Source organism: Poecilia formosa, unplaced genomic scaffold, assembly GCF_000485575.1.
Source record: "Poecilia formosa unplaced genomic scaffold, Poecilia_formosa-5.1.2 Scaffold94, whole genome shotgun sequence".
Classification (NCBI taxonomy): Eukaryota; Metazoa; Chordata; class Actinopteri; order Cyprinodontiformes; family Poeciliidae; genus Poecilia; species Poecilia formosa.
The window spans coordinates 200,849-226,991 of NW_006800033.1; the positions used below are offsets into that span (position 1 = coordinate 200,849).

General features: G+C 38.1%; 1 protein-coding gene across 2 annotated transcripts in view; it reads right to left on the reverse strand.

Moving 5' to 3' along the window:
* Positions 1–1,886: 1,886 nt before the first annotated feature.
* The window catches only part of gjc1 (gap junction protein gamma 1), a 46,264-nt gene continuing 22,007 nt past the window's right edge, over positions 1,887–26,143 (reverse strand). The window contains exons 1-2 of one of the 2 annotated variants that reach the window (XM_007558041.2): positions 12,416–12,888; positions 1,887–5,589 (exon numbers count right to left, since the gene is read on the reverse strand). In XM_007558041.2, the coding sequence (XP_007558103.1) occupies positions 4,078–5,535 (1,458 nt within the window). In that variant the 5' untranslated portion in view covers positions 5,536–5,589; positions 12,416–12,888 and the 3' untranslated portion in view covers positions 1,887–4,077. Of the gene's footprint in view, positions 5,590–12,415; positions 12,889–26,143 lie in introns of those variants that run through there. The other variant, XM_016674394.1, reaches the window with a different exon arrangement.

The following is a 26,143-nucleotide window of genomic DNA, read 5'->3' on the forward strand; positions in this document are numbered from 1 at the left end:
TTTTTTGTGACATACATTCTTAAGCAAGCTTAGCTGTAAGGTCACTGATGAGAAGAAATGCTGAACCAAATTGAAAACTGATGTGTTGATGGTTAAAAGAAGCTAGTTCAGTTCAGAACATCAGAAAGTAATCTGACCTTGAAAAGCATTAATGTGGTCGTAACAAGTCGTAACAAGTTGAAGTTCATCTGCCAATGATGTGGGAAACAAAATTACATGATTAACAAACTAAAGTGGCATCACTTGGTCTTCTAATTCAAGGCTCCATTAACATGACATTAACTTCTACATTAACTTCTACATTAACTTCACAGACAGGAATCCAAATGTCAAGGCTAGCGAGTGAATGAAATTAACTGAAAAGTAAATAAAAGTAAATGTGCCCAAAAAGATAGAAATATAAATCAAAAGCATAATTTTGGCCCAGAAAATGCACTACTTGTTGGTGGGCACAAATAAATTGCAGTGAAATTGCAAGAAAGACAAGTTGATTTCTGTTCAGCACATCAATTAGAAAATTCTCTGTAAGTTGAACACAAAAAAGAAACAAAGAATGCCATTTTAAGAGAACATTAGAATCACTCAGGTTAAAATAAAAGTCATAACAATGAATTATTTGATATTTTGTAACAAACAAAATCTTAACATCAAAACTTCATGCAGGAGTAAAAAAAAGATAGACTTCATGATGCAATCTAATTTTGCCTATGTCACTAAACAAATTTTAATGATACAAAAATTAACTTTCAAAATATTTTTTTTCAGTGTGAAATAAAGAAATCCCTTCAATACTTTACTTGCATACCCAGCCATTAACATTTGAAGCACGCATTAAGCAGGAAATTTGTGATTTCCTGTTGGCTCTACACAATTTGGAAACAAACATTGTTCCAAAGGATGGTGTGAAACTCTTTCCAAAAGGAAGTGCGCACAACAGTCGCTCAAAAAAAAACAAAAAAACAAAAGACAGGCTAAGAAAGATATGAACATAAATGTGCTGTGGGATTTATCCTCTGTTGGGATTTCTCTACTTCTTCATGCAAACAGAGTCTAGGCTATAAAACCTAGAATAGTTTTGTAGATGTGGGGCTGAGCTGCCAGCCATGCAGAACTGAGCAGATGGGGTCCTTGAATGCCCTCATGGCATCCCTCCAGTTTGCCCGTTCTTCACTTTGCGAAGAGTCCTCTCCATTGACAGGAAGTTATCGTTTTCAGGGAGCAGCTGGATCAAACAGCCAAGAGTCAACAGCTGCCTTCAGTTAATTTAACCTATGTATCCTTCTTCAAACTGCAGCAAATACTTTGGCTATAACTATAGAGCATTACTGACACCTAGTGGTCATTATTCACGTATTTAATTTGATCCGTCTAACCAGAACTCGTCCGGCTTTACGCATGATGTCATCGGCTGTCCTTCAGACACGTTTGTCCGTTGGACACTGTTTGTCTGTAAGGTAATTTTATTAATTATGATTTCAGTATTATGTAGTATTTTATAAGAAAACATTCTATGTTCCCCAACCAAATTCACTTAGCTAATTAGTAATAATCGGGAGCCATTTGTTTGCCGTAGTTGATTTCTGTATTTTGACTGTGGTTGATACTTTTGTGCTTTGTTACAGTTTTACAAAACAATCCAGAAAAAAAGTTGCAAAATAAAGCAAGAAAGCTATCAAGGACTGGATTATTTTCAACTCAGGTGTTAGCTAGCTGTCTAGCTTTGTAAGGGCGGCATATTCTCCTTATGCATCTCCCTTTGTACTCCAGCTTTCAATCATAGTCCAAAAGTAACAGCTCTCTAAATTGACAATAGATGATTAGATAATCTTTCCCTATTCAATCTGTTGCTGTAAAACACACACAGTTGAACAGATTTCAGGACAATGTTGAAAAAGGAGTAACACTGTTTATTAAAAGTCAGTCCAGAGGGTTGCTAAATACATGAAATACTGATACTGCACCACACAAGAAAACAAATTACTTTTTTTTCCCCTTCAGCCATTGCAGCTGACATATAAAAATATACTATGTCATATTTCACATTTTTACAGTTGGAAGGCAATTAAATCACAATATCCATAAATATCCACAAAGGTAATCACTGATCTTTTTGTTTTCCTTTAATCATACAAAAAAGAGCTTCATTCCAAAAGCAAAATGTTTTCATATAAAACACTGGCTTTAACATTAAAATTGACTCCATTTTGGAGTTTTTCATTTCAAGTCCCAGTTCAAAAGAGCAATACACATATTGTACTTTTAAAAAAAAGGAGCTTTACAAAAAGGGTTGGTCTGACACAGAAGTAGTTCCACGGCTGGAGTAGCATGGCCAAAGTATTCCAAAGCTACAAACAACCAAGCTTCATAGCAGCCCAGTGTAAAATCTTGGCACTGACACTTGCATCACAGAGACAGTGTTTGGTCTCACTATATTAAAGTAATGGCTTTGAACTCTTTCCATTACGACGTGAAGACTTGTGCGTCCAACACTGAACATGAAGCACTGGGAAGACATAAGTGACACAAGTCTTGTCAATAGAAAAGGACCACTACAGCTGGTTAAGGTGTTGCTGGATATAGTAGGTAGTATTTGCATCTACTTCATAGTAAGTGAAATAAGAGTAAATGCCCAGTACAAAATCACCACCAGGGGGCAGTCAGCTACAAGGCAAATGGAGCAGCAGAGAAGCACTGTCTCCTCCAAAAACAGCCAAGGATACAACTAGGAACTTGAAGATTTAAGGTATAAAAGCTGAATTGCTTCTGCATCTTGTAAAAAAAAAATCAAATAAAAATAACTCTAAGGAGATGTAAGACCCACCAGCTGCACCCAGCGGCACCTGAGGAGCAGCTGGTTTAGCACTTTGATTAAAATTTCACATGAAACAAACACAGTTGGATTAAAGTGTAGAGCAAAAAACACTGTGAGAAGATACTACAGAGGATGGAAGAAAAGAAGTCAAGTGACAGGACACAGCCTTTAGGTAGGTCATGTTCTCGTTGTAGTAAACAGTCACTGCTTCAGGTGATGCCGTATTTATGTACATTTTTATAATTTACCTTAATTATCATAACCTTAAGTCAAAGCTTTGGTTTTCTAGACATTGTAGATAACAAGACATAGTGATGGTGCATCATTTTTGTGTCAGGATGAGCCAAAATCCAGGATCAATCTCATTTCAACGTTTCAGAATCAAAGATTAGATGAAGCTTGATTTCCTACAAAAAAGGGAAGCAGGAAGACTACATACTTTTTTCAGAAGTGACCGGAACGAGACATAGTTGATGTGATTCTTCAAGCTCAGGGGTGTCAAACTCATTTTCATTTTGGGCCATATCAAGATTACGAATGTCCTCAAAAGGCAGATTGTGCCAGAATGTTTTGATTAAACAAACTGTTCAAATACTAATAAATATATGTCTCTGCATTCCATAAGTACCTGTTAAACTTAAATAATATTTTATGTCTTTTCACATTGAACAGCTCCTCTCCTTTCAGCTCCTTTCACAATTGTTAGATTTTTTTTTTGCGATCAATTTTGTAGTTGTTTTGTGATGCTAATTTTAAAATATCTGGAAGGAATTTTGCACCATATGATGTCAAACGTGACTTTTTCTTACTCGCCATATCAATCATGGACTATAATGTGATATCTAGTAAAGCTGAGGCAGCAGTGTCTCAACAGTGAGAAATACTGCCACCTGCAGGTGGGAGTTAGTATCACTTGAACCCAATGTTTTTGAACATCTTTGTGTAAAATTTGCATCAGCACAAACAAATGAGGGGATCTTCTAATTTTGGATAAATTTTTGTGAAAAACTGGACTGATTTATGTAATTTGGATTCAAGAGAGCCGCATAAAACACTATGTTAGGCTGGATTTGGCCTTGAGATTGACTAAACAAATTGTCAGCTGCAACATTACACTTTTTTACCCAGATCTATAGAAAAACATTAGCCTCCAGCTTGCAGGATTCTTTAAGGCATATGTGGTGTAATATCCAACACAGGTTGCAGCATCTTCCCATTCATTCAATATTATATACATGCTAACAAACATGCCACAGTGCGTGGGCTTAAATCCATACTGAGGGCTTGCCCTCTCCTGATTTGCTGCTGCTGCTGTTGCTGCTGCTACCTCCTCCACTGCTGCCCCCCTTGCCATGCTTCACTCTGTGTTTGCGCTCTTTCTGAGGTTGAAGCTGGGGCTGCGGTTGGGCTTGGATGATGTTGCTCTGCGGCTTGTCATCCTGGTTGTCTCCTAGATGTTCCTCAGCCCGGTGCTGCTGACTGTAGGCTTGGATGGCTGCTTCCAGTTGCTCGTGAGCCTGCTGGATCATGTCTTTGTTGAGAGCCACACGGGCTTCTCCTCCAGTGGGGAAATTGTCCTCATTGCTGCCAAACTGCTGCTGTTCCTCCTGGGCAATGTTTGCCCTGTTCTGCTTGCATGCCATCTTAGCATTGCTAAGGTCCGTGTACGGCATCTGTTCTGGTTTTACAACAATGTTGTACCCCGGTGGAGCTGATGGGGTGTTCCATGAGAATGGGTACCCGACATAATCTGCAGCACCATCTCCACCTACCCCACCCTCAGAACCGGCTTCAGGAGCTGTTCCTCCAACAGAGCCCTCGCCACCGCCATTAGTGCCCAGCAAGCCCAGTTGATACTCATCGTCCTGGGGTGGGCTTCGCCGGCGCCGCAGAATGTCACAGATAGAACCGATACCCAAATGGAGCATTTCCCAGACATTGAGAGAGAGGCAGAGGACAGTGACACCATACATGATACGGAGGAAAATGGTTTTCTCCGTAGGACGCGACACAAAGCAGTCGACACTGTGTGGGCAAGGTTTTCCCGAGCATACAAAAATCGGCTTCACACGGAAACCGTACAGCAAATACTGGCCTGCAAGGAAGCTCGCCTCCAGCACTGTTCTAGTCACCAGCTGCAAAACGTAGACCCGCATCAGGCCCTCATCTCGGATGCGCTTACGCCCATCATGGCGGATTTTAGGTCTGGGTGTTGGCTGCAGTGGATCTCGAGGCCTTTTTGGTGGTTCAATCTCTGGCACCTCATAGATCATAGGATCATCCTCTTGATCCTCCTCAGTCTCCTCTATGCCTCTGTGCTGGCGGGCTCCAAAGCAAATTTTCCTGGGTTTCCTGTGGGTGTAGCCCCCTCCTGCTGCTCTGATGCCAGCAGATCCAATGTTTCCTTTTGCTTCGTCCAATCGTGCAATCTTATTGACAGCATAGCCCATGTACATAAGGGAAGGCATCGCCACCAAAATGATCTGGAACACCCAGAAACGGACATGAGATAACGGGGCAAAGGCGTCGTAGCACACGTTCTCGCAGCCTGGCTGGCCCGAGTTGCACACAAACTTGCTCTGCTCGTCGTAGTAGATGGACTCTCCCCCAACGGCAGTGAGAACAATGCGGAAGACGATGAGCACGGTGAGCCACAGCTTCCCCACGAAGGTGGAGTGGTTGTGGATCTCCTCCAGCAGCCGTGTGAGGAAGCTCCAGCTCATGGTGTCACTGGACAGTGGGGCAGACAGTGTCCCTCTCTCACTTGCTCACAGACTCTGCAAAATGAGGGGACGGGGAGAGAGAAACAAGGTTATACAGGGTGAGTTCAAAGTAAAAGCAAAGATTTAGCGAAATATCTCCAGTAAGACTTTAATCCCAGTGGAAACAGTATTAGTTTTGCAAGTTCAGCGGGAAGAAGTGAAAGGGAGTGACACAATAATTACATTAATTAAAATTAACGTTCCTCTCTGAACTCAGAAAATCAATGCATCCTTAATTTCCTCTATTGCTCCTTGCAACTCAGATACACAGAGCTCTCTGTCACAAAGAGGTAGCTGTCAAGTTGGGACTTTTTAGGGAATTAGAAGTCCAAACAGACTGGAAAGAGGATATCGGTATTAAAAAAATACCATCAAGCAGCACTGAGAAGGCGGGAAAATAATCCAAATAGGGAATTTGCTATCATCAAGTGCACGCACATATATGTGCACGCCCATACGCTTCATTTTATTTCACAAGCTATCTCTTTCAGAAGAAATAAATCCTCTTAGTGCAGCTGTCTTCTCTATGAGGTGCAGTTTTTAGGATTGTACTAACTTCCCAGAGTTGACTTGACTGGCTTGTTCTGGTTGAGACATAACTTGCATTGTTCTTCCAGTGTCTATTTGCAGTTTCTGAGGAGGGGATGGGACATGTTGTCTATCTAGGTTAGTTCTGGGCTCCAGGCTGTCCATGCACACCAGTAGAATCAGCAGGTGGTACGCCACAAACCATTGGAGCGGGATTTCAGACAGCAGACCCACATTAGCTCAGGCAGTGGAGCTGAACCCAAACGCGGCTGTCCCTCAGGGCAGCTTTGGGGATGAAAATGACACCTCTAGAGAACTTTCCTCCTCATGAAGGCGCAATAATACACGGCTTATTGTCAGCTTGACTGAAAAGAAAATCCAGCCATAAATACTAGCTTAGGTCAGGGTTTAAAGGCCTTCCGGGGTCGGGATCCTTACCAAGCTGGTTTTGAGCTTAGAGCAGCAGGAAAACTGTGAAACCTCACTGAAGCAGAGAAGACACAGCTTCCAGTCCTCTGTTTTGTGTCTCCAGGGCTGAGAGGGTGGGAATGTTCTGTAGGGGGCTTGCGATAAAACATGAATCGAGTAATGATCACTGTGACCATATACGGACATGCCTGAGATGCAGGAGACAGATGTCAGGAATCTTTTTAGGTATGCTCACTGGAAATGTGAGTTCAAAATAGACAAAAACAACGGCTGTTTGGCCGTCACAGTGTAAACTCTGAGCATCTGCGATCCGGTAAACAGTGAAAAGACCAAAGCAGAATGAGATGTCCCCCACCCGGAGTCCTTCCATCTCTGAGCTCTGTCCTTTTGACTTTCCTGCATTACATCACTGTATTTCTCCACTTTCTGACTCTCCAGTTGGTCATAAATCCAGACTTACTCACAGAAACACAGGCAGCTGCAAAGGTTAAACTGATTCACCATTTTCTCGGTTTTGTTTTTTATATTCTTCTTCAGGTACAAAAAGGATGTAATAGCTTTTTTGTTTTACTCATAATGTGGTCTTTTGACAATGACAAATCTTTGTCGAAATAAGGATTGTTCATATATATTTCTCTTGTGATTTATTAAGCAGGGCTGAATTTTTTAAATCTCAGGCCTCAGGTATTTCTAGATAAGTAATGTGACTGCTAACCATGTGATTTATTCACATTTCGTTTTAATTTTGAGGGAATGTTGAGGAAACTACAAGAAACTTTCCCTTTACTTAAAAACTTTGAACAGCATGGATCCATGCATTATAAGATTACTTTAAGTCACAATAAAAAGTTTATTTTTCAGACAGTTTATGTGAATATCTGGTTTAAGCAATATGTTTATGTTACATGTTTGTGACACTGACAACAAAAAACATCTTTGCCACACCTCTTTTGTTGTGCAGTGAAAAGTCACTAATCAATACAGGTAAACGATTTAAAGTAAAAGCGAACAATATCCTGTTAGATAACCTGCAGCTGTCGCACTTTGATACTTTGATTTAAATGTTTGCTCCCCTCTTCTCAAATGTTTGGAAAATGTCCAATTTAAGGAAATCCATTCGCATTGAGAATAATACCTTGTTAGGCTATACAGTCTTCATCTATGATCTTTCTGTATTCTCTGAAAACCTTTGCAACAGTCATTTAAAAATATAAAATCCATTCTTGTTCAGTTTTGATGTGTGCAAGAAATAGTCCAGGTTCACTTTGACCATGAGAAATGATCAGCCCCTGTCTCACATCTGACTGTGTTTATTACTCCTAATACTTCAACCACATTTGGCCAAGCCTTTTGCCTTCTCATCCAATTTATGTCTGCAGGAGCTAGTGGGGCAGTTGGGGGTAAGAAGCTGACTCTGCGCATTAAGTTACCAGGGTGAGTCAGCCTCCTGAAGAGCCCTACGCAGATACAAGAGGCAGAGGTTTTATTTTTTTACTTTGCTTTAAAAAACGAACTTCAAAGTGGCAGTGTGGCTGCCACAGAAGAAAACATTAAAAAACAAACCTTTAAAAACTCCTTCAGGTTTGTTTCTTCACTAATTATCTTTGAAAGAGAGTCACAGTCAATGTTACAGGCAATATTTCTAAGCTCACAAGGCTTATTGCCCTACTGGAACTGCATAAGGTGAACCCGAGGGATGAAATCTACACATCAACATCTCACGCATTAATTTAAGCAGACAACACTCCAGTTACAGTCGGCATCACTTCGGGAATCCCCTCAGTTCCTGGCTCCCATCCCTCAGGACCTACGGAGATTTTCTGCCAGATGTAGTTTACAGACAGACTCCCAGATGGGCCGACACATTTACACACTCACACTCGCACGTGCAGGAGCCTCCGAAAGCATGAGGAGTAAAGTCACAGGGTCTCTGCATGGCATGTATGAGCTGCATGACTACACAGAGAGCCGCTCTCAGGTTAGTCGAGGTATTCCTTATTCACTGTAGTGACTCAACATGAAGACATGAGGCTGCAGACGCAACGCCACGGGCGAACCGAGGAACACCGAGACTCAGCCCAAGGCAAGCAAAGATGGCTGGAGGGAAAGTTTGTGAAGATTAACCTGGACTTGTGTTGTTGGTGAGTGCATCATCACGGTGGTGCTGTGCTGCAACATACAATGTGTCCGGTGGTAAATTCGTCCTGCAGGACAAAGTTCAAAAGCACCATCAGTTTCCTCATAGTGGGTTAATAAAATCCTGGTGGTGTGTTTAAATTATAAAGCATTGCATCGTAGCTGGAGGTCCTTTGGGAAAGGTCTTAGAGATGAAGTCTTGAGCCATTACTTTATATTATTCTGCCTTCCAATGAACAAAATGTTCACGTTTTGTACTTGTACAATTATGAATTTAGCTTTATTTTGCAGTGATATTGTGATAATGATGAAAAGTGACACTAAGAACTATTAATTAACTACTATGCTTCCTTGAACAGGTTAGGATACGTCTATGGGTCTATGCAAAACATGTTCATGACATTTATTTTGAGCGAAATTATTCTTAAAAATGAGACTTTAGTCTGCTCAGTTATGGCTGTTTTGTTCTCTTTTCAGAGTGAGCTGATGCTGACCACGTCCCCCAACTCAACAATTACTCTCGCACATAGAAATGACTGCAAACAGAGGCACAATTATACAACTGTACATCTTTGAAAAGCAGAAGTAGAGCTTCCTGTACAACCAACAAGAATGCAGCAAGTGGTCTCTGAACGGTAAATCAACAACAAAATACTAATCTTTTCCAGCGGCCATTGTACAGCGTATACAGTGGTAAAACCAGCTGACTAGCTTGGGTTGCTAGGTGAAGGGATAGGGTCAGCTGGGGTTGCTAGGTAACAGCGCAGTGCCTGTCGGTTGTGAAAACGGATAATTTTCCAGACATCAAGAAATATGAACTTACTGCCAAAAATGGCTGGGTGGTGTTTTTTTTATGCTTGCTTCTGGATCTCCAAAAGGAAGAATGAAAATATGCAAATAATGAATTTGCATAATACAGTACGTCCCCCTTTAAATCTAGACTTAAAATTTCTAATAAATTAATTCTTTTTAAATATGATATCTAAAATCCTTTGGAGCAAAGTTAAAAGAAGACACCTTCTCAATAAATGTAATCCTGAATCTAAATCAGGACTATGTTTATATTTAATTGTAACCTCGTTAAACTTCTATGGTATATCCATTATGAATTCAGTCTAGAAGATCAAAATATTTTCTACATTATAAATATTTATACTTATTACTTATCTTTCAGAATTATACAAAGAATGCCTAAAGATTAAAAATCAAGGTCATATCAGAGAGCAGAAGAGATAAGTAAGGGTAAATTTAATATTATGATTTAAATATATAAAGTATAAAGTTCTGAAGTACTTTTAAAAGATAATGTAGAAGTTCATGAAACACTGATTTTGGGATGTAATGGAATAATGTGTTAATAAATCTTTCAAGAAATCCCAGATAAAAGGTTCTTATTAGCCAAACTGCACCTCATTATAGTTTATGTAAAACACAAAGCTGCTTTCCTTTGATATGTGATTTTCTGTGTAGCACATGCACAAATGTAATTGCAGCCTTATTTATAATAATACAACGTGGAGGCCAAAGGCAATTTGAAAACTAAATGCACTGGAATGTAAAGAAAGTGGCTCTAATGACAGCCGATATGGCTAATGGGTTTATTAGCCGCTGCTTTGGCTGTAATCAAGCCAACCATACTAATGTGTATATTTAGAGCTTTATTAATCAAATTTAAGTACCTCTCAACACTGTTATTGTACGCAACTCCAGGGATTAGTTTTAATGTTATTGAAATCCTGATTATTTCCTATGATTAAAAGTAATTGCAAATATTCGTCTTGTTGTTTTCTCACGTTGTTCTTTTTCTCAGATAAAGTTGGAAACTATTTGCGTGAATGACTCTTTAATCTGCTTCATCATCAGGATAATGATCAGTTAGATTTATTTGTAGCAGTTATAATCACAGGATCATTAAATGGATTTGATCAGTTCCATCTTCAGCTAATATTGATTCAGCTTCTTCAAGCAACTTGTCTTTTAAAACACTTCTCATTTTATCGTTCAGTTTTATTTGCCTATTAGCCTTTATGGATATCAGAAGAAGAAAGAAGATTGAAATTTGTTAGAAAGTCATGGATTTTTTTTTGTTTTTTTATCAATTAATCGCATTTCTGGACACATCCACTTAATAAAGTAGCTTTAAATTTAGCCAGCAAAGACTCATCAGGAAGACAAATAAATCTACGAAAGAAGGTTTTATAAAACTTGTAATTTGCAGTTTAATTGAAATTTTCCTTTATCTAATCAAAACGTTTAACTATGCATTAAATAACAAACAGTTATGGAAATTTCTCTTTGAACCATTACTAAGAAATGACGTGTGGGAACTTTATTCTGCTTTAAAACTGGTACAAATTGTGATTCTGAGCAAAAAGCCAAAATAGAAACCTCCAGTTGTCGTGGTTTATATGACAAAATCCAAAAAGGAGAGAAAACTTTACTTATTTTTTGTTTGTTTGTTTGTTTGTTTGAGATGAGCAAATTTCAGTCAAACGGAAAAATGTAACTTTGCACTTTAAAGTAAGAGGCCGAGTCGGTTGTTTTTCTCCTGACAGTGAACAAAGTTCCTTCGTAAGAAAAAAAGAAAGGATTCATTAAAACAATAATACTCAACAGAAAAAGAGAAAAGTCAAGCTTATACTGAAGAATGTAAAGAAAAACAATGAATAAATTTATCTGACGGTGTAAAATAACATTTTGAGGCTAAGTGTGGGGAATACTTCATAAGCTTACGTTCTAAAACACTTAAAAAGTGTTTCACTTTCAACATTTACAAGAAACTGTAACTTCATGCTTTCCCTTCACTGAATTAAATAAAATATAAAAGTTGAAGAAGTGATAACTGGGGCTGTTTGAGGGTCACTACCGTGGCGCCTCCGTTCTGCCGCCGGCTTCGCTGATGCCTCTCTGCGCTCCCACCTTGTCCTCTGCAGGCAGCACACACCGAACTAATCTGCTCACACAGGAGCTGGCCAAACATCTGTCCATGATAAGCCTCTGGATCGTCATTAGTGGGTAAAAATGGTTTTGGTGGTAAGAAACGGATGTGAGCAGATATAGCTGGTATAAAAAGCTCTTTCTTTAGGCATGCAGATGAAGAGAAAAAAATCCTCAGCTTATCTAAAAATGGGATTCTTATCAGCTTTTTCTGGTTGTCTCTTTTCTTTATGAGGAGCAACTTTGTTCAGGAGACTTCTTGAAGTGATTAAAACCATGCACGCCAAGAGGAGCTCTGCACCACAAAAGGTTATCAAAGCATAGCGAAGCGTGGTTCACGCACCGACATGTATAGCTGGATTTGCACATGCAAAATGTAAATAAATTCCAAAGAGCTGAGTGGACTGTCCACCCTGATTTGGGCCTCTAACTCTTGAAACATGCTGCAGAAAACAAAAAGGACGTAACACAAAACATTTAAAGAGTAATGGAGCGCAAGTCCTAAGTAAGAACGGAAGTTTTGTTCTCGGCAAGCATGTCTTTTTCTCTCCATGCATGAGGAAATAGAAAGAAAATTCCTCATTAATGGTGACCGAAGGGGAGAATTACAACTGTAAACAGGTTCCATATGTCAGAGGAAGAGTCTGAGGCAGGACTCTCTCTGTGCACATCTGTGCCTTTTTTTGATTAAAAAAAAAAGAACCTCAGAATATTCTTGTTAGGGATCAGTGCAAGGTACCCTAAATATCACAAATTCACAATGTTTATACCCAAAAGCTGCAGTTAGATGAAGAAGAAGAAGTGTACTCACTCCTGTCCTCTCCTCTCCCAGGTGCCAGATCCGGTGTCCTTCCTGAATCTGAGAACCCCCCCATCTCTGTCTCCTCAGCTCCGGTCCTCTTTACATACTTGTAGCCTCAGCTGACATCTATTAGCTCTGACCTAAAATCAACATTGGCATCTCCGCAACAAAGACAAACTGGAAACAAAACGCGGAGAAGCTCGGCGGTGGTTCTCTTACGGAGAGCCTCAGTGTGTGCTTAACCAAGTGTGAGCGTTTTTTTTTTTTCTTCTTCTGAAAGGGAGAGAGGGAGGCAGAGCATCTTGCCTCCCTCCCTGTGGTACTCACAATGGTCCACACTTACACCCCTCATCCCCTGCAAACTGGGTCATGGTTGGGGGTGGAGATGGTGGTGAAGAGGAGGTAGTGGGGTTTTTAATACCCCCTCGGAGGGGTAAAGGGATGCGGAAGGATCCATTTCGTTTGAAGGTAAACAAAACTTAGACCTCGGGCCACCTGAGGCGAACACGAGACAAAGATTTCAGGACGGGTCAGGACGTAATTAGAACTTTGTACTTTTAAAACACTACGTGAGCAAATCGTAGATGCCAGCTTAAAAGAAATGTGCCTCAAGGAATATTTTCTACTTAAAAGTAACTCAGTGAAAAGACCTTTGGTGTGTTTGTAAATCAAGGACGTTTCTGAGAAGATTTTTACTTGTGGTAACAAAAAAAAAAACACCATAAAGTGAGAGCTGCAGCTATGCAACCTTGTAAGTGAAAAGGGGTATAGAAAGAAGATTGGAAGTTTTGGGAATGCAGCTTTTGACCTTGTGCAAAGTGCACATACAAATAATAATTTAAACACTTTGAAAATCATTTGCTACAAATTTAAACACTATTTAAAACTGGACATGTCTTGCAAGATGTCTTGGAAGCAGTTGGACAATAAAAATGGTTATATCTAACTCTTCTTCTAGCCAGACTTAGACCTAAAGATTTCCTCATGTTGTTGATATATTTGGCTGCACAACAGTTTTCAATCCAACATGATTTAAGTTTCCCAGTCAAACCTTTGAGTTCGAAAATATTTTGTAAAAAGCAGTCTATTCCCCAAATTCAAACATTGCAGATTAAAAAAGCATTTTACTCTGTTAATGGATTGACCTAATAACCTTAAGCAAGTTCTTTTTGCAGAAGAAACCCAGACATCATTCTGAGGGATCCAAAGTCAGAACAGAAGGGATGCAAAGGGTCTCCAGTGGGTTATGGATAATTTTCCGATGTAAGATGTGCCAGGAAAACCTTCAAAGAGATGCTCTGACACCCGACTCATTTTGATACAGTTTTTTTTCACACCCTGGTGTCCAGAATCTTTTTTTTTCTGACCGTTGGAGAAGGTCAGAATGTGAAAGAACTTTATAAACTACAACATATTCGATCAGTTAAAGATATTTCTGTCTTCCCTTCTCTCTTCACTTATCATATTGAAAATGTATTTTGTACAAAAGTGAAATTAAACTTTATATATTGTTTTATTTTTGTTTGGATTGTCAGTATGTTGGTTACGAATTGGAGGGGGGTTTTCTGCAGGGTTCATCTTTCATTCTGCAGTAAAAACGATCCAATTAATTCCCAAGGTTAACATTCATACTCAGTTACTTTCAATTGAAATTATTAAAACTAACAAATCTTGTTAACTTATGGGCTGCAAAAGTGGATAAAAAAATTCTAATGTTCTAATTATTTTACACTGCATTATTACAAAGTTTTGATTTATTTATATGTTCAAAATAAAACAGAGCTGTTCCTCACTATTATGATTATTTAAAATGGAAAGAAAAGAAGGTAACACATGAAGCGCCAACACCGATAACTACCAGAAAATGTCACGATTTTAAATAAAAATATAAAAAAAACTTCAGACACATTTAGCAGAATCTGTTTATAACAAAAGGAACATCCATGCACATGCATAATCATACAAAGCTGCAAACAACAAAACATGTCCATCTGATATCGTTCAGCTCCTTATCTCAGCCTCCATTCTTACCTTTCTTCTTTAGGTGGAGTGAATGCTATAAATCATCTAAACCCTTTTTAAATACCCAGCATGTCACACAAAGTTCGCAGATTCTTTCATCAACGAATCCTTTAATATGCAGCAATCAAACCTTTTGACATAAACGTGAAGCTGAAAAGTGATGAAATGTTTTCCACTGTGAAGAAAAGTGAAATCCTGAGATTTTATTTGATGTGCAGAGATTCAAGAAATTTTCCTTAATGAGATCTGCTCCTAATGTCGGCAGCAAGGATATTAACCAGCAACCAAATCATCTGCTATAGGTTGCTGTGCATGACGAAACTCTGCTTTATGCGACTGAGAGTGTCTGACATCATGGTATTTCCAATACTCAAACTTACTTGCAAGTAATAAACTATAAATCACAACAGTGAGGGAAGTCTTTGCAGACTCAGCCAGCAAAGTGGGAGAGATGATTTATTTCTTGAATCTTTTGCTGACTTAATGTGAGAGAAGCTCCTGTTATGGTCACTCTGTCTTACCGAGATGCATGTAGGTTACAGCGGAGCACTTAGCAGCAGATCAAAAGGGTCTCGGTTCAAATCTGAGCGAGCGATTTAAAAGACGCTTGTACAACATCAGCACTTGGTAGACTTGCAGTAGAAACCTAATTTCTTTTATTGATTCACGAAAGAAACATGTTTGAGCCTGTAGCAGCAGCAGCTCGCAGTACAACTTATGAGTTTTTGTGGCATCCGAACATCTTTTGTTACAATCTGAAGAATCAAATGAATTATCTGGTCTTTTGGATTAAGTGGTAGTTTTGCTTGGTAAAAGTGAGCAGTAACGTTTGCACAATGGGATGGAAACGCCTAAGCTGCTGCCAAATATTACAGGCTGAGCGGAAAACAGAGTCCTGAGCTGTTTACAACGACCTTCAGGATAACATTCAATGTTGTCGTTAAAATTACGACGTGTTCATTTTAATGGTTGAGGCATCTTAGAAATTTAGAACCAATTTTTCCACCCTTAGACCAATGATAGTGTGTTCATAAAAGTGGTATATGCAAAGATATAAATATTCTTAAATTATTTATTTAGATTTTTTTAAATCCCTTTTTGTCATGGCAACCAATTATTTTGTTTTCTTAAGTGGAAAACAAAAGTATTTTCCAAAGTGTGAAATTTTTTGATGAGTTTATCAAAGCCTAGACTGAGTAATTTGTTGATTTACTTTGGTGCGACTCAAAACTTACTCATACTAACATTTCAGTAAGAACCCCATACTCAATTGGAAGAACAAAAATATGCAATATTTTACAAATATACAGTTTGATATCAGGTTTAGTTAATCAGCCTTGATTATGTCAATAATTAATACCAGTGATTTTAATGGTATTATTTTTTGATGCCTTTTTTTAATTGCTCCACACTGTTTGATGTTCAAAAATGGTCTTTTTGTGAAAAATAAATGTTTTCTTCAGACTTAACCTAGATGTGGAGTTTTTGTTATCTTGGTTATAATGTACTTTTAATGGTTTTATTCCCTTTTTTCATTACAAGTCATGGCTTTTTTGCCTGTTTTGGCTTTGGTAACATGAAGTAATGTAATGTTCAGTTGTTTCATTGCTGTGCAATTAGCCAACATTAAATGGAGAAACTCTGCTGCCCCTAGTGGTTTGGTGGGGCCATCACACCTGAAACCTGATATCACTTCATTTTGTAGGTAGGTTTAGATTTACTGGATATATAGGAACTATATCACAACATGTGAGAATAACATTATATCAAATTATGTAGTTACAACTGGGTTTAGAGAGAAAATAAGCCTCCGAACTGACAGAAATAATGAAAATCAAAAAGATAATTTTAAATATATTAATTTATTGCTTAGTGGAAGTTTTTGCAAAGACTAAATGTAAGCTTTATGTTACGACAACCATAGATTAAAATGGTAGCAACATGCAATGGCATCAATATGTTAAAAAAATAATTTCAGGACAATCTGATGAACAATCTTATCTTAAAATACATTACTAACAGACTAGTGGTAAACTTTTCTGTCCAGCTAATTATGCATAAATTGTAAGGTAACAGAAACATGACATAAATGCAAGCCGTGCAGATACATTTTTTATTTTTATTTTTTACAATTTATATGACCCCAAAGCAAAGGCGCAACAGTTTCTCCTGCTCGGTGCTGAAAGCAGCAGGGTTCCTACATTTTAAATCCTCGGCTCCTTCAGTAATCCTTCAGAAAATGTTTACTATTTATGAGTAAGCTATAACTGACAGCAGATAGATGGACGGAGAAGATTGCAGCCACTAAACTCTCCTAATCCTTACAGGCTGCCCGGGAAACCAAACTAATTCAGTTAATTTCACAGAGCACTGTCCATGTAAACATCAAAGCACTTAAAAGGAGCCTGGAGTGATACATTTGGTCAGCTTCGTATTATTTCCCCAAAATGTTTCTGCTCAGGCCATTAAAGAAATTGCTGCATTATAGAGTTTTAGACTGACAAGTGGCTATTGATTTCTACTAAGCCTGAGACAGCTGAGCCCTAATTCAATGGGACAAAGTGCATCTTTTAAGAAAACGATAGTGTGATGTTTTGGGCTTGTCAGCACATGAAGCTTGAATTTAAACACATTTTAAAGAAGCTGTGACTAACAATTGTTAGTATAATATTAGATTCTGCATATAAACAAATTAATCCCAAATCAACATCAAGTGTTTTTCAGTCAGATTGTCTTTGAAAACATCAGTTCATCTTTAAAGTACCAGGACTTTCTAGATTTCTAGATTTATAAAAATTAGAAACTCTACTTTAAATGTAATCTTAGACATGATGAAAAATAATACGCATTCTGCAAGATATGGAATAACAACTATGGAGGACATTTCTTTAAGATTTTTTTTCCATTTTGTCTTCATTACCAGTAATCATTACGCCTCTTATTTAGCTATTATTAGAAGAAAAGTTTACTGAAAACAAAAATTATTTAATCAGGAATGTATTAGTGAAATACCATGTCTCCTCTGACAAGGTTATCACAGTAAATACGAGCAGAAAAATGCTTCATACAAGAAATTCACACGCGATAATTTGGAATAAATTAGAGCATAACTGACAACTGAATTTGTAGTGACTATTGTATTAAATTGCAGGAGATGAGCCGGTAGCTCTACTGAGCTGTTTGGGAAGCTCAGGTTACTTTAATAGATTCAGCTCGTCTCTCATTTCCATCCCTAACAGCGCTCCACGGTTCCTCTGTGGTGTTCAGGTCATTTCAGTTTCCTGCCCAATTAAGTACAGTAATACCATAACTATTGAAGCAACAATTGTTACTTTTGGCAGCGTAGATAGGTGTTAAGTTCTCCTGGGGAATGAAATCAGCATCTGAAGTGAATTTCTGATACACTGGCAATAACTCTGGACTTAATAAAACCCACTGGACCTTTAGCAGCAGATGACACGGCTCCCCAAATCATTACAGAGTCTGGGAATTATACTCTACACCTCAAGCAACTTGGATTCTCGCCGTCTAAACTCTCTCTTCAAACTCTGGAACCTTGATTTAAAAATGAAATTTTCATCTGAAAACAGGACCGCAAGAAACTGAGCAACAACTCAATCTTTTTCTCTTTCTTTTCTGACGTTTGTGCAGCTTTCATCTTCAATACTTTTTCCTTTCACTTAATTTTCCAGAACTTGTTAATGACTGTTTGCTGGACAACTGTTAAGTCAGCAGTTTCCTTTGTGATTGTAGGCCATAACAAAATTTCTATTCTATTTCTATTTTTAGATAGTAAGATTTAATGATATGTAATCCACATATTAATCTGTAAATTGTCTAAGAATCAATTTTGAATTTAAAATAATTGAACATTTAGTTATAAATAACTCACATGCTTCGTTAACAGGGATTCAAATATTGAAGCAAACCCTTGTGTGACTATATCCACCTAATTTCTTAACTTAACGGCCCGGTTAATGTGATTCTTCTGACCACAGTTTACAAATCTGATACTTTCAACCATCTTCAGAACTGAAGAAACATCTTGGATTAGATCAATCATCTTAAAGAAACAGGAGAAGTCCAATTGTCTTCAAATATATTTCATATTTCCACTTATAACTGAGATGTTACATAATACTCACTTTTATAAATATGTTTTTTAAATCTCAAGGTATTTTATTCAGAACATTTGAAGTGATTTCAATGTTTTCAACTGATTTACCATTAACAAATGCCAATCAAGTCAGGAAGTCAGAGTACCCGGAGAGAACCCACACATGCACACAGAGAACCTGCAACCTTGGTGTAGACAGAAACTTGGACTGGATTTGAACCCAGGATCTTCTTACAGAAAGGCACCACAGTAGCTCTGATTTATTCACCGCAAACTGAAAAAGGATCGTCATTGTTTGTATTTGAGAATTGCTTGAGGAGAGAACTGTGCTTCAACAAGAACAACAGGGGGCCCTTTATTTTCATATCCCTGCCAAAACAATTTTCATACTTCAGCAGTTTGATTTGAGTCCAAAGACTCTGTGTGTTATTCACCTTTTCCCTTTATAGGATAATTTTATTTTTTGAAAATTTGTTTATGTTTTCTGCGATGGATTTTCAACCAGCGCAGGCTGAACCTCGACTCTCGACCAATGGCTGCTGGAGACTGGCACCAGTCCCCCATGACCCTGCAAAGATAAGCAGGTCTGAACAAAGGATGGATGGATGGATGATGTGTAGAAAATGGGTGTAAAGTAATGCTAAATCCTTTTAATTTTTCTTTATATCAATTTTTGTAGCCTGTCAAGGGACTGCAGATGTGAATTAGCTTATGCTATGAATTGGTACAGCATCAAATATTTGAGCTATACATCTTACCTTTAAAATAAAGCTTATTATTATTAATTACTACATTATTTAGTTATAGTCAGAGTTTAATAATAACATTCAGTCCAAATGTTACGTTCAATTTTATTATTATTCCCCCTCTGTATTATGCCGAAATGTACACGTCTGAGGTTTGTTTCTCTCTACAACCTGGGCAGAAATTCAGTTTTTTACCAATTATTTGGAAAGATAAGTGAATATAATAAAGATTTAAAATAATAAAGTAAAAATCAAGATCTGAAGCTCCACCTGAATCTAACGTCAGAGTAAAAGTCAATTTTTTAAAGAGCTTTAAAACTTCCTAAGGTCTGCATTGTTTTTATATGAAGTAACAGCTGCAGAATCAATAACACAGAAATGAACAATAACATCCACAAGATCTTAAAAGTACTATCAATAAAAATTCAATAAATAAGTTTTATGGGAACACCCACCACCCATTTCATTATGTACACTTGATTAATTGCTTGCAAACACAAATAGTAAATCAGCCAACCAGAAGGCACATTTAGGCATTTAGTAGAAGTAAAAACCTCTTCCTGAAATTCAAAATAAGCATCAGAAAGGGGAAAACCGGGGATTTTAAATGAAATTGACCATGCGAGAGTATATTTGAAAATGCAAAACTCCTGGGATTTTCTAACATCTCTGATATTTACAGAGAATAAACAAAAAAAGAAAAAATTATCCACTCAATGGTGATTGCATGGATAGCTGATACAGTAGCTAAAACAAATCAGCAGCAGAAGATGACACCAGGTGCCACTCCTGTCAGCTCAGGAAAATCGAAGCCACACATTTCACCAAAATGAGACAATATGAGATTAAAAAAATTACAAGGTGCATTTTGGAAAGGGAAAATTTCTGTCTGACTTCTTGTTAAATCTACACCACAAACATTTAAGGCAGCTCTGATGGGGAATAAGGTTTCAAGCTGGCACTAGCAAAGCAAACTTAATAATAACTGATTGTTTTTATAGCAATTACTGATTGTCCTTCTTTTGTTTTGCACAGTCTCTTAGCTCCATGGAGTTTACATTCAAATCCCCTTTTGCTACATGATTACCTCTTGGAGAAAAAAAAGTTGGGTAAATAAATAGGGGATTGTTTGATAAATGGATGTAGAGGGTAAGGAAAGTACTGCATATAAATAAATAAATCATAGAATGTTTTCTCCAATCAGTTTATGGTCCCAAATTTGAATACAGTCATCTATGAGGTTTAATTACAGTCATTATTACCCTGAAACCTATGATAATTCTGTTTGTTAAATGTTTCCTTACTCCGTTTATATATTTGCTTTATAACTTCAATTATACGAAAAATAATTGACGCTTCTTGAAAGTCCAGTGGCTGATTAAAGTATTCCCCTGCCGTATGCGTGTAAATGATTAAAATCCTTTATTTCAGAAGTAACTGGAACTGGGCAGACCTTGATTATGTTTGTGTGCAACACGGAGCCGTTTAATAAACAGCGGGTAAGTGGAGACTACATGCACATGTTCATTATCATACTCAAACATGTGGCTTGGGCGTGCAGGGGCCCACGAGTGAGCAAACATTTGGGCTGTTAAATATTTGTAGTTCAGAGGAAAGTTGCTTTCATTACTCAGGCAATCTGTTTGGGTCATATTAGAGATAAAGCTTGCAACTCGCTGGATGGGTTTCCTTTTTTTTTTTTTTTTGCATCTTGCATATGATCATTATGAGTTCACACTTCCTGCCACATTTTCTCATAAAAAGGTCTCGTTTAAGCTTTAGATTAGATTCTCATCTGCAATTAGTATGGAGGAGACAAGAGATGTGAGGTGAATGGAAATGCGTGCAACTCTGTGCAGAGCCTGTCTGGAATCATACACGGAAACACACACACACACGCATACATGCACGTGGAAGCAATCTCCTCAGGCTGTCTCTCACCTGCAAGCTCAGACTCATTAGAGTGGGATGGAGGAGGAAGAGGAGGGTGAAGGAGCTGAAGGATGAAGAGGTAAAACAACAGGAACTTTCAGCCTGAATAAAGACGAGTATGTCCGATCGATCAAATTAGCAGGAGCTACAATCCATGTCCTGTTAACCAAGCTGCTAGCAAGTATAACGTTATTGTTGTTCTGTAAATATATTTATATTTGCATATCTGCGTGTGAGTCAGGCTGAGTGACTCTGAGTTAGATGTTTCTTCTTGTTTCCTCAGGCATAGATGGAGTGTGTGTGTGTTTGCTGTTGGTGACAGCTTTAGAGGGCTGAGGGAATATCTGGGTGCATATATGTGTGTGTGTGTGTGTGTGTGGGTGTGTGTGTGTGTGTGTGCGTGTGTGTGTGTGTGTGCAGACCTACTGTACTTGTGTGTTTTTCTTATCCAGTTATTTACGTTCTCCAGGGAAGTGGCCAGTCTTTCGTTACAGCACGTGTTCACTTGTTTGACGGAGCCGTTCCTGAGGCAACTGCTGCTGCTAAATATCGCACACCTGGGTGAGCAACGCCCGCCGCCTGTCTGATCCGGCGTCTTCCGAGACCCCATGACCTCACTAATAATATCCAACAAATCACACAACACTTTCACCTTGATGAGTCTTCAGCACCGAGCCTGGATTGAGGATGACTTCATTTACTACAGCAAACTTTTGATCCATCAGGAGCAGAAAGATGAAGGATCACACTCCAAATATGTCGTATATTATGAGGGCGCTTTGCAAAAACTAAAACATAAAAGCAATTCCTGAGAAATGGGACATTAGATCAGAAGTGTTGGTTTTTTTTTCCTAAGTGTATGTGTATAAATAGCAAATTAATTAATTCTGTGTGCATTTTACTACGAACCAAAACTATTCCCAAATTAAAAAGTGCTTGCCTCTCAGAATTTTTCTGTTTTTGTTGTTTCATCACACTTAAATGGTTCAGAACAAACATACTTTACTACTAGATCAAGATAACCAAATAAAAAATAATCAAAAGATGATTCAACTTAATGTGAAAAAAAAACCTACCACTATCACCTCTCAATATTTAATTATCACCGAACTGTGATTAACATTTTTTTGAAAAAAGTTGAATTTCACAAGCCACGTGTAGACCTCATTGTCACCAAACCGGATTTTAGTGGAGATCAACAGATTGCTATTTCACAGCAGATGGAAAACAATGACCAAAGATTTAGAAGCTGTTCCGTTTTCAAGACAGAGCTGAAGGCAGCAGCTGCTGATGAAACTGGAAGGTGATCAATCGTTTGGAGAGAAAGGATTGGTCTCCAGCAAACTGAATCAGAATGGAGAGGTTCGTCTCCAAATTATCCTTCAAGATTGGGATTTTTTTTAACTAAAGAAAATAGTGAGACATTACACAAAAGGGGAAAGAAACCATTTCTGCTTCAGATTCTTCATCTGAAATTGTGCAACTGAACTCAGAATCAGCTCAAGTTTTGCTATAGGACTTGTAAGATGTGTGTTAAACACACCTAAAGTCTCTTTTCAACCAAAGAAGATGGAGAGACATGAAACTATTCACGTAATGCTTTGTGAATATCACTCCATGCCCAGTAAAATATGTTTCGGTTTCATCCTATTATGAATAAGCATACTAAATAATATCTTAATGTGAGGAAAAATGTATACTCTACTTGCAGAAAAATCACGGCACGAAAGTAAACAAATGGCAAGTAAGAGGAAATGCAAAACAAAAGAAAATTAACAAAACAAATTAGTTACCAAACAAAAAGCATGAAGGGAGATGTTTGTATTATTATGTTCTTATTAAAGGTAAAAAAAAGTTTTGACAAATTATCTCTTTTAGTTGTAGGAAAATAAAACTATAACAAATAGAAGAAACAGAATCACAAAAATTATGTAAATCTATTTTTTTATTTGGTTATGGAGAGTGACTCAATCTGCAGGTCCTGAATGGTTTACAGTCCTTATAAAAAAATCTGAAAATGCTACTAATGGAGGTGAGCATGCACAACAACTCTTATGATACTTGTAGGCGAATAACTTAATGGAAAGTGCTCTGAAGAACCTGGGCAAGGTCAAACAACCACGTTAGGCAGGGCCCATTTCCATTTTTACATCACAGCTTTGCATCTTGTTCATTGCTGAGATCTGTAGCCGCCATTAAAACTCTTTCATGGTCACATATGAACATTAACAGCAAAAGGATGCTTATCTTGGCAACATCCAAGTGATCTGCATAAATTTATGTTTTTGGTTTTAAAAAAATAGAGAGTATAATCTCTTTTCTACGTGTGCTTGCAATATTTTATTCCTACTATTTGATGCTAAAACTTTCTTTAAGAATTAAGTGCAAATGTATTTTTCTTACAGCTAACTTAAGAAATATTCCCAATTATTTTATCCATATTTTCCTGTCTTGATGTGGCGGTTTATGCATCTCTTCTTCTGCAGCTTTGAAACTAGTTTAGAGCCTTTATCTAACCCTATTTATATAAAAAAAAAACTGAAAAAGCCATCAAAGAAGCAAAGACATTATTCAAATACAAATCCTTATATGATTTGACCCCTAAACTAGACCAAACAGTGAAAACACCATACAGGTGGATTGATGTTATTGAGGTATGCAATAACATACTTGACTGGAGTTCAAAGTCAAGTATGTTATTGCTTTCACTCTGTTTTATAAGAGCAAAACTGTTTTTTCTCATATTCGAAATGCAACTCAATTACTAACGAATGAAGAACATGTTGAACTCCATACGAAACGTCTTACATAAATATGTCAAAATCTTCCCATCTGTGTCCATTTTAAGGCAGCCATTTTCAGCAGGGACATGCCATGTCACCATTCTGGAGGTGCATGCATTTTGATATGATAATCAGCGATAACAAGGTGGAGCTCAAATTAATTTGGTTGCATGCAAAACAAAGTACAATGACAGCGGTCCTCACATGGCTGCATCCCTGACAGCTGCTTTAATTTATCTGCTATTAACAGGGATGTGAGGATAAGTAAGGCTGGGTTGACGTGCATAGGCCCCACTGCATTTACTCTCCTCTGCTGTGTGTTAGTAAAGGACTTCGGTACCCTGCTTATGCAGCTGGATTTGCATTGAGTGCATTGACGCGAAAGATTTAAATGGCATCAAGTCCTGCTATTAAAGCAAAGCAAAATCGTCAGACAAGCAGGGAGAAGCGGCTCGCTCCCTCTGTGTCTTTTTCTCCGAGTGTACAGAGGGACGCTCCATGCTGCTGCTTAGTGCGCGCAGCAGCTGCAACTTGCAGCCTCCTTCCACACTGTAGGGGCCATTCTGCTGTTTGAAAGACGGATGGATACAAAAAGCAGAATAGTGATGAGAGAAGATGGAGAGGATTGCTATTTTTCAAACTCTTGTTCTTCTTCGGATGCACTTCTGCATTAGTGAGAAGGGAAAACAAAAGCCATGCTTTCGGGTCAAGGGTTGAAGCTTGCTTCTAAAATACAAACCCTCAAGGTCTGTTCGGGGTTGAAGGGGAGACAAAACTAATGCATTTATGAAAGCGTGCCGGAGTTTTGCAACTAGGAAAACGCACTGTACTTTGTTTTTTGATCAGTCACAACCCTCGTCCTTCAACACAGCAACATAAAACCGTGGAATAAACCCAGCTAAATGAAAAACAAAAATGATAAAACATCATCTATGGCTGCTGATGATCCACACATTAGCTGCAAAAGAAAATCTTGCAAGCAAAGCAATCAGAACCTAAACATTTAAGGAGCTAATAGAGTAGGTAAAAAGGCAAAGAGAGCTGTCCAATGTGGCGGTATTCAAGAGTGCATGAATGGAGCTCCCTGTTTCTGCCTGTGGCACCAAGCAGAGACAAAGCACTCGTGCAACTTCCCATTCATAGACTGGGAACATGAGGGCAGAGAAATGGAGCCAGAACACAACATTACAGTGTTATAATAACTGGGAGGAGACCCCATCATTCACCATCCCCCCATCTTTTACCCTGACAGTCCCTCAAATCCCCACGCAGTCCCACCCTTCCCTCTGTCTGCTGCTACTGTACTCATCTCCCATCCCCCTCAAAAAACCTTCACTTTCTCTTCCCCATCATCCATGATCAACCATCAGGATTCTCCTTAGTTCTGTAGCTAAACTAAACTCTGCAGTCTGTTAATTGAACAGCAAGGGAGTATGCCAAAGTCTAGTCTGAATCACCCCCTTGGGGTAGTCTAACATCTCACTGTGATCTGACAAGGTGAAGCAGGGTAACACACACTCATCGCTTTTAACACAACACACTTCTTCAGCAAGAAAGCCAGACAGTCTCACTATGTAGCTGTGGGGTGATTTGACTTAGGTCTGCTGACAGATTTCTTCTTTTTTTTCTGTATTTTTAAAATAAACATCTAAATTTAAATGTTACCCTGCTCTTCTGCAGTACCTACTGCATCCATTTTGTTCTCAATATTTTAACCAGGTCATTAAGAGAAAATAATTACAAGTTTATTTTTATTAAAAACTGATTTCTCTTGTTTTATTTCAGCATAATGCTGAGCAGTGGCAGTTCTGTGGATGGATGGATGGATGTATGGATGGGCGGACCTTTTAAACAAACTTTAAACAGAAATTTAACTCAACAGAAATTGGTCTGATGAAATATTTATTTGTTAAATGTAATATTTTTTGAAAACATTGCTCTCTGTGTAATTGATCTAAGTAATGTGTCTTTCTCAGTAAATACAGCTAGCTCGCTAGCTAACAAGCTACTAGCAAGCTATCTAGTAAGCTAGCGAGCTAGCGAGCTAAATAGATAGATAGATAGATAGATAGATAGATAGATAGATAGATAGATAGATAGATAGATAGATAGATAGATAGATAGATAGATAGATAGA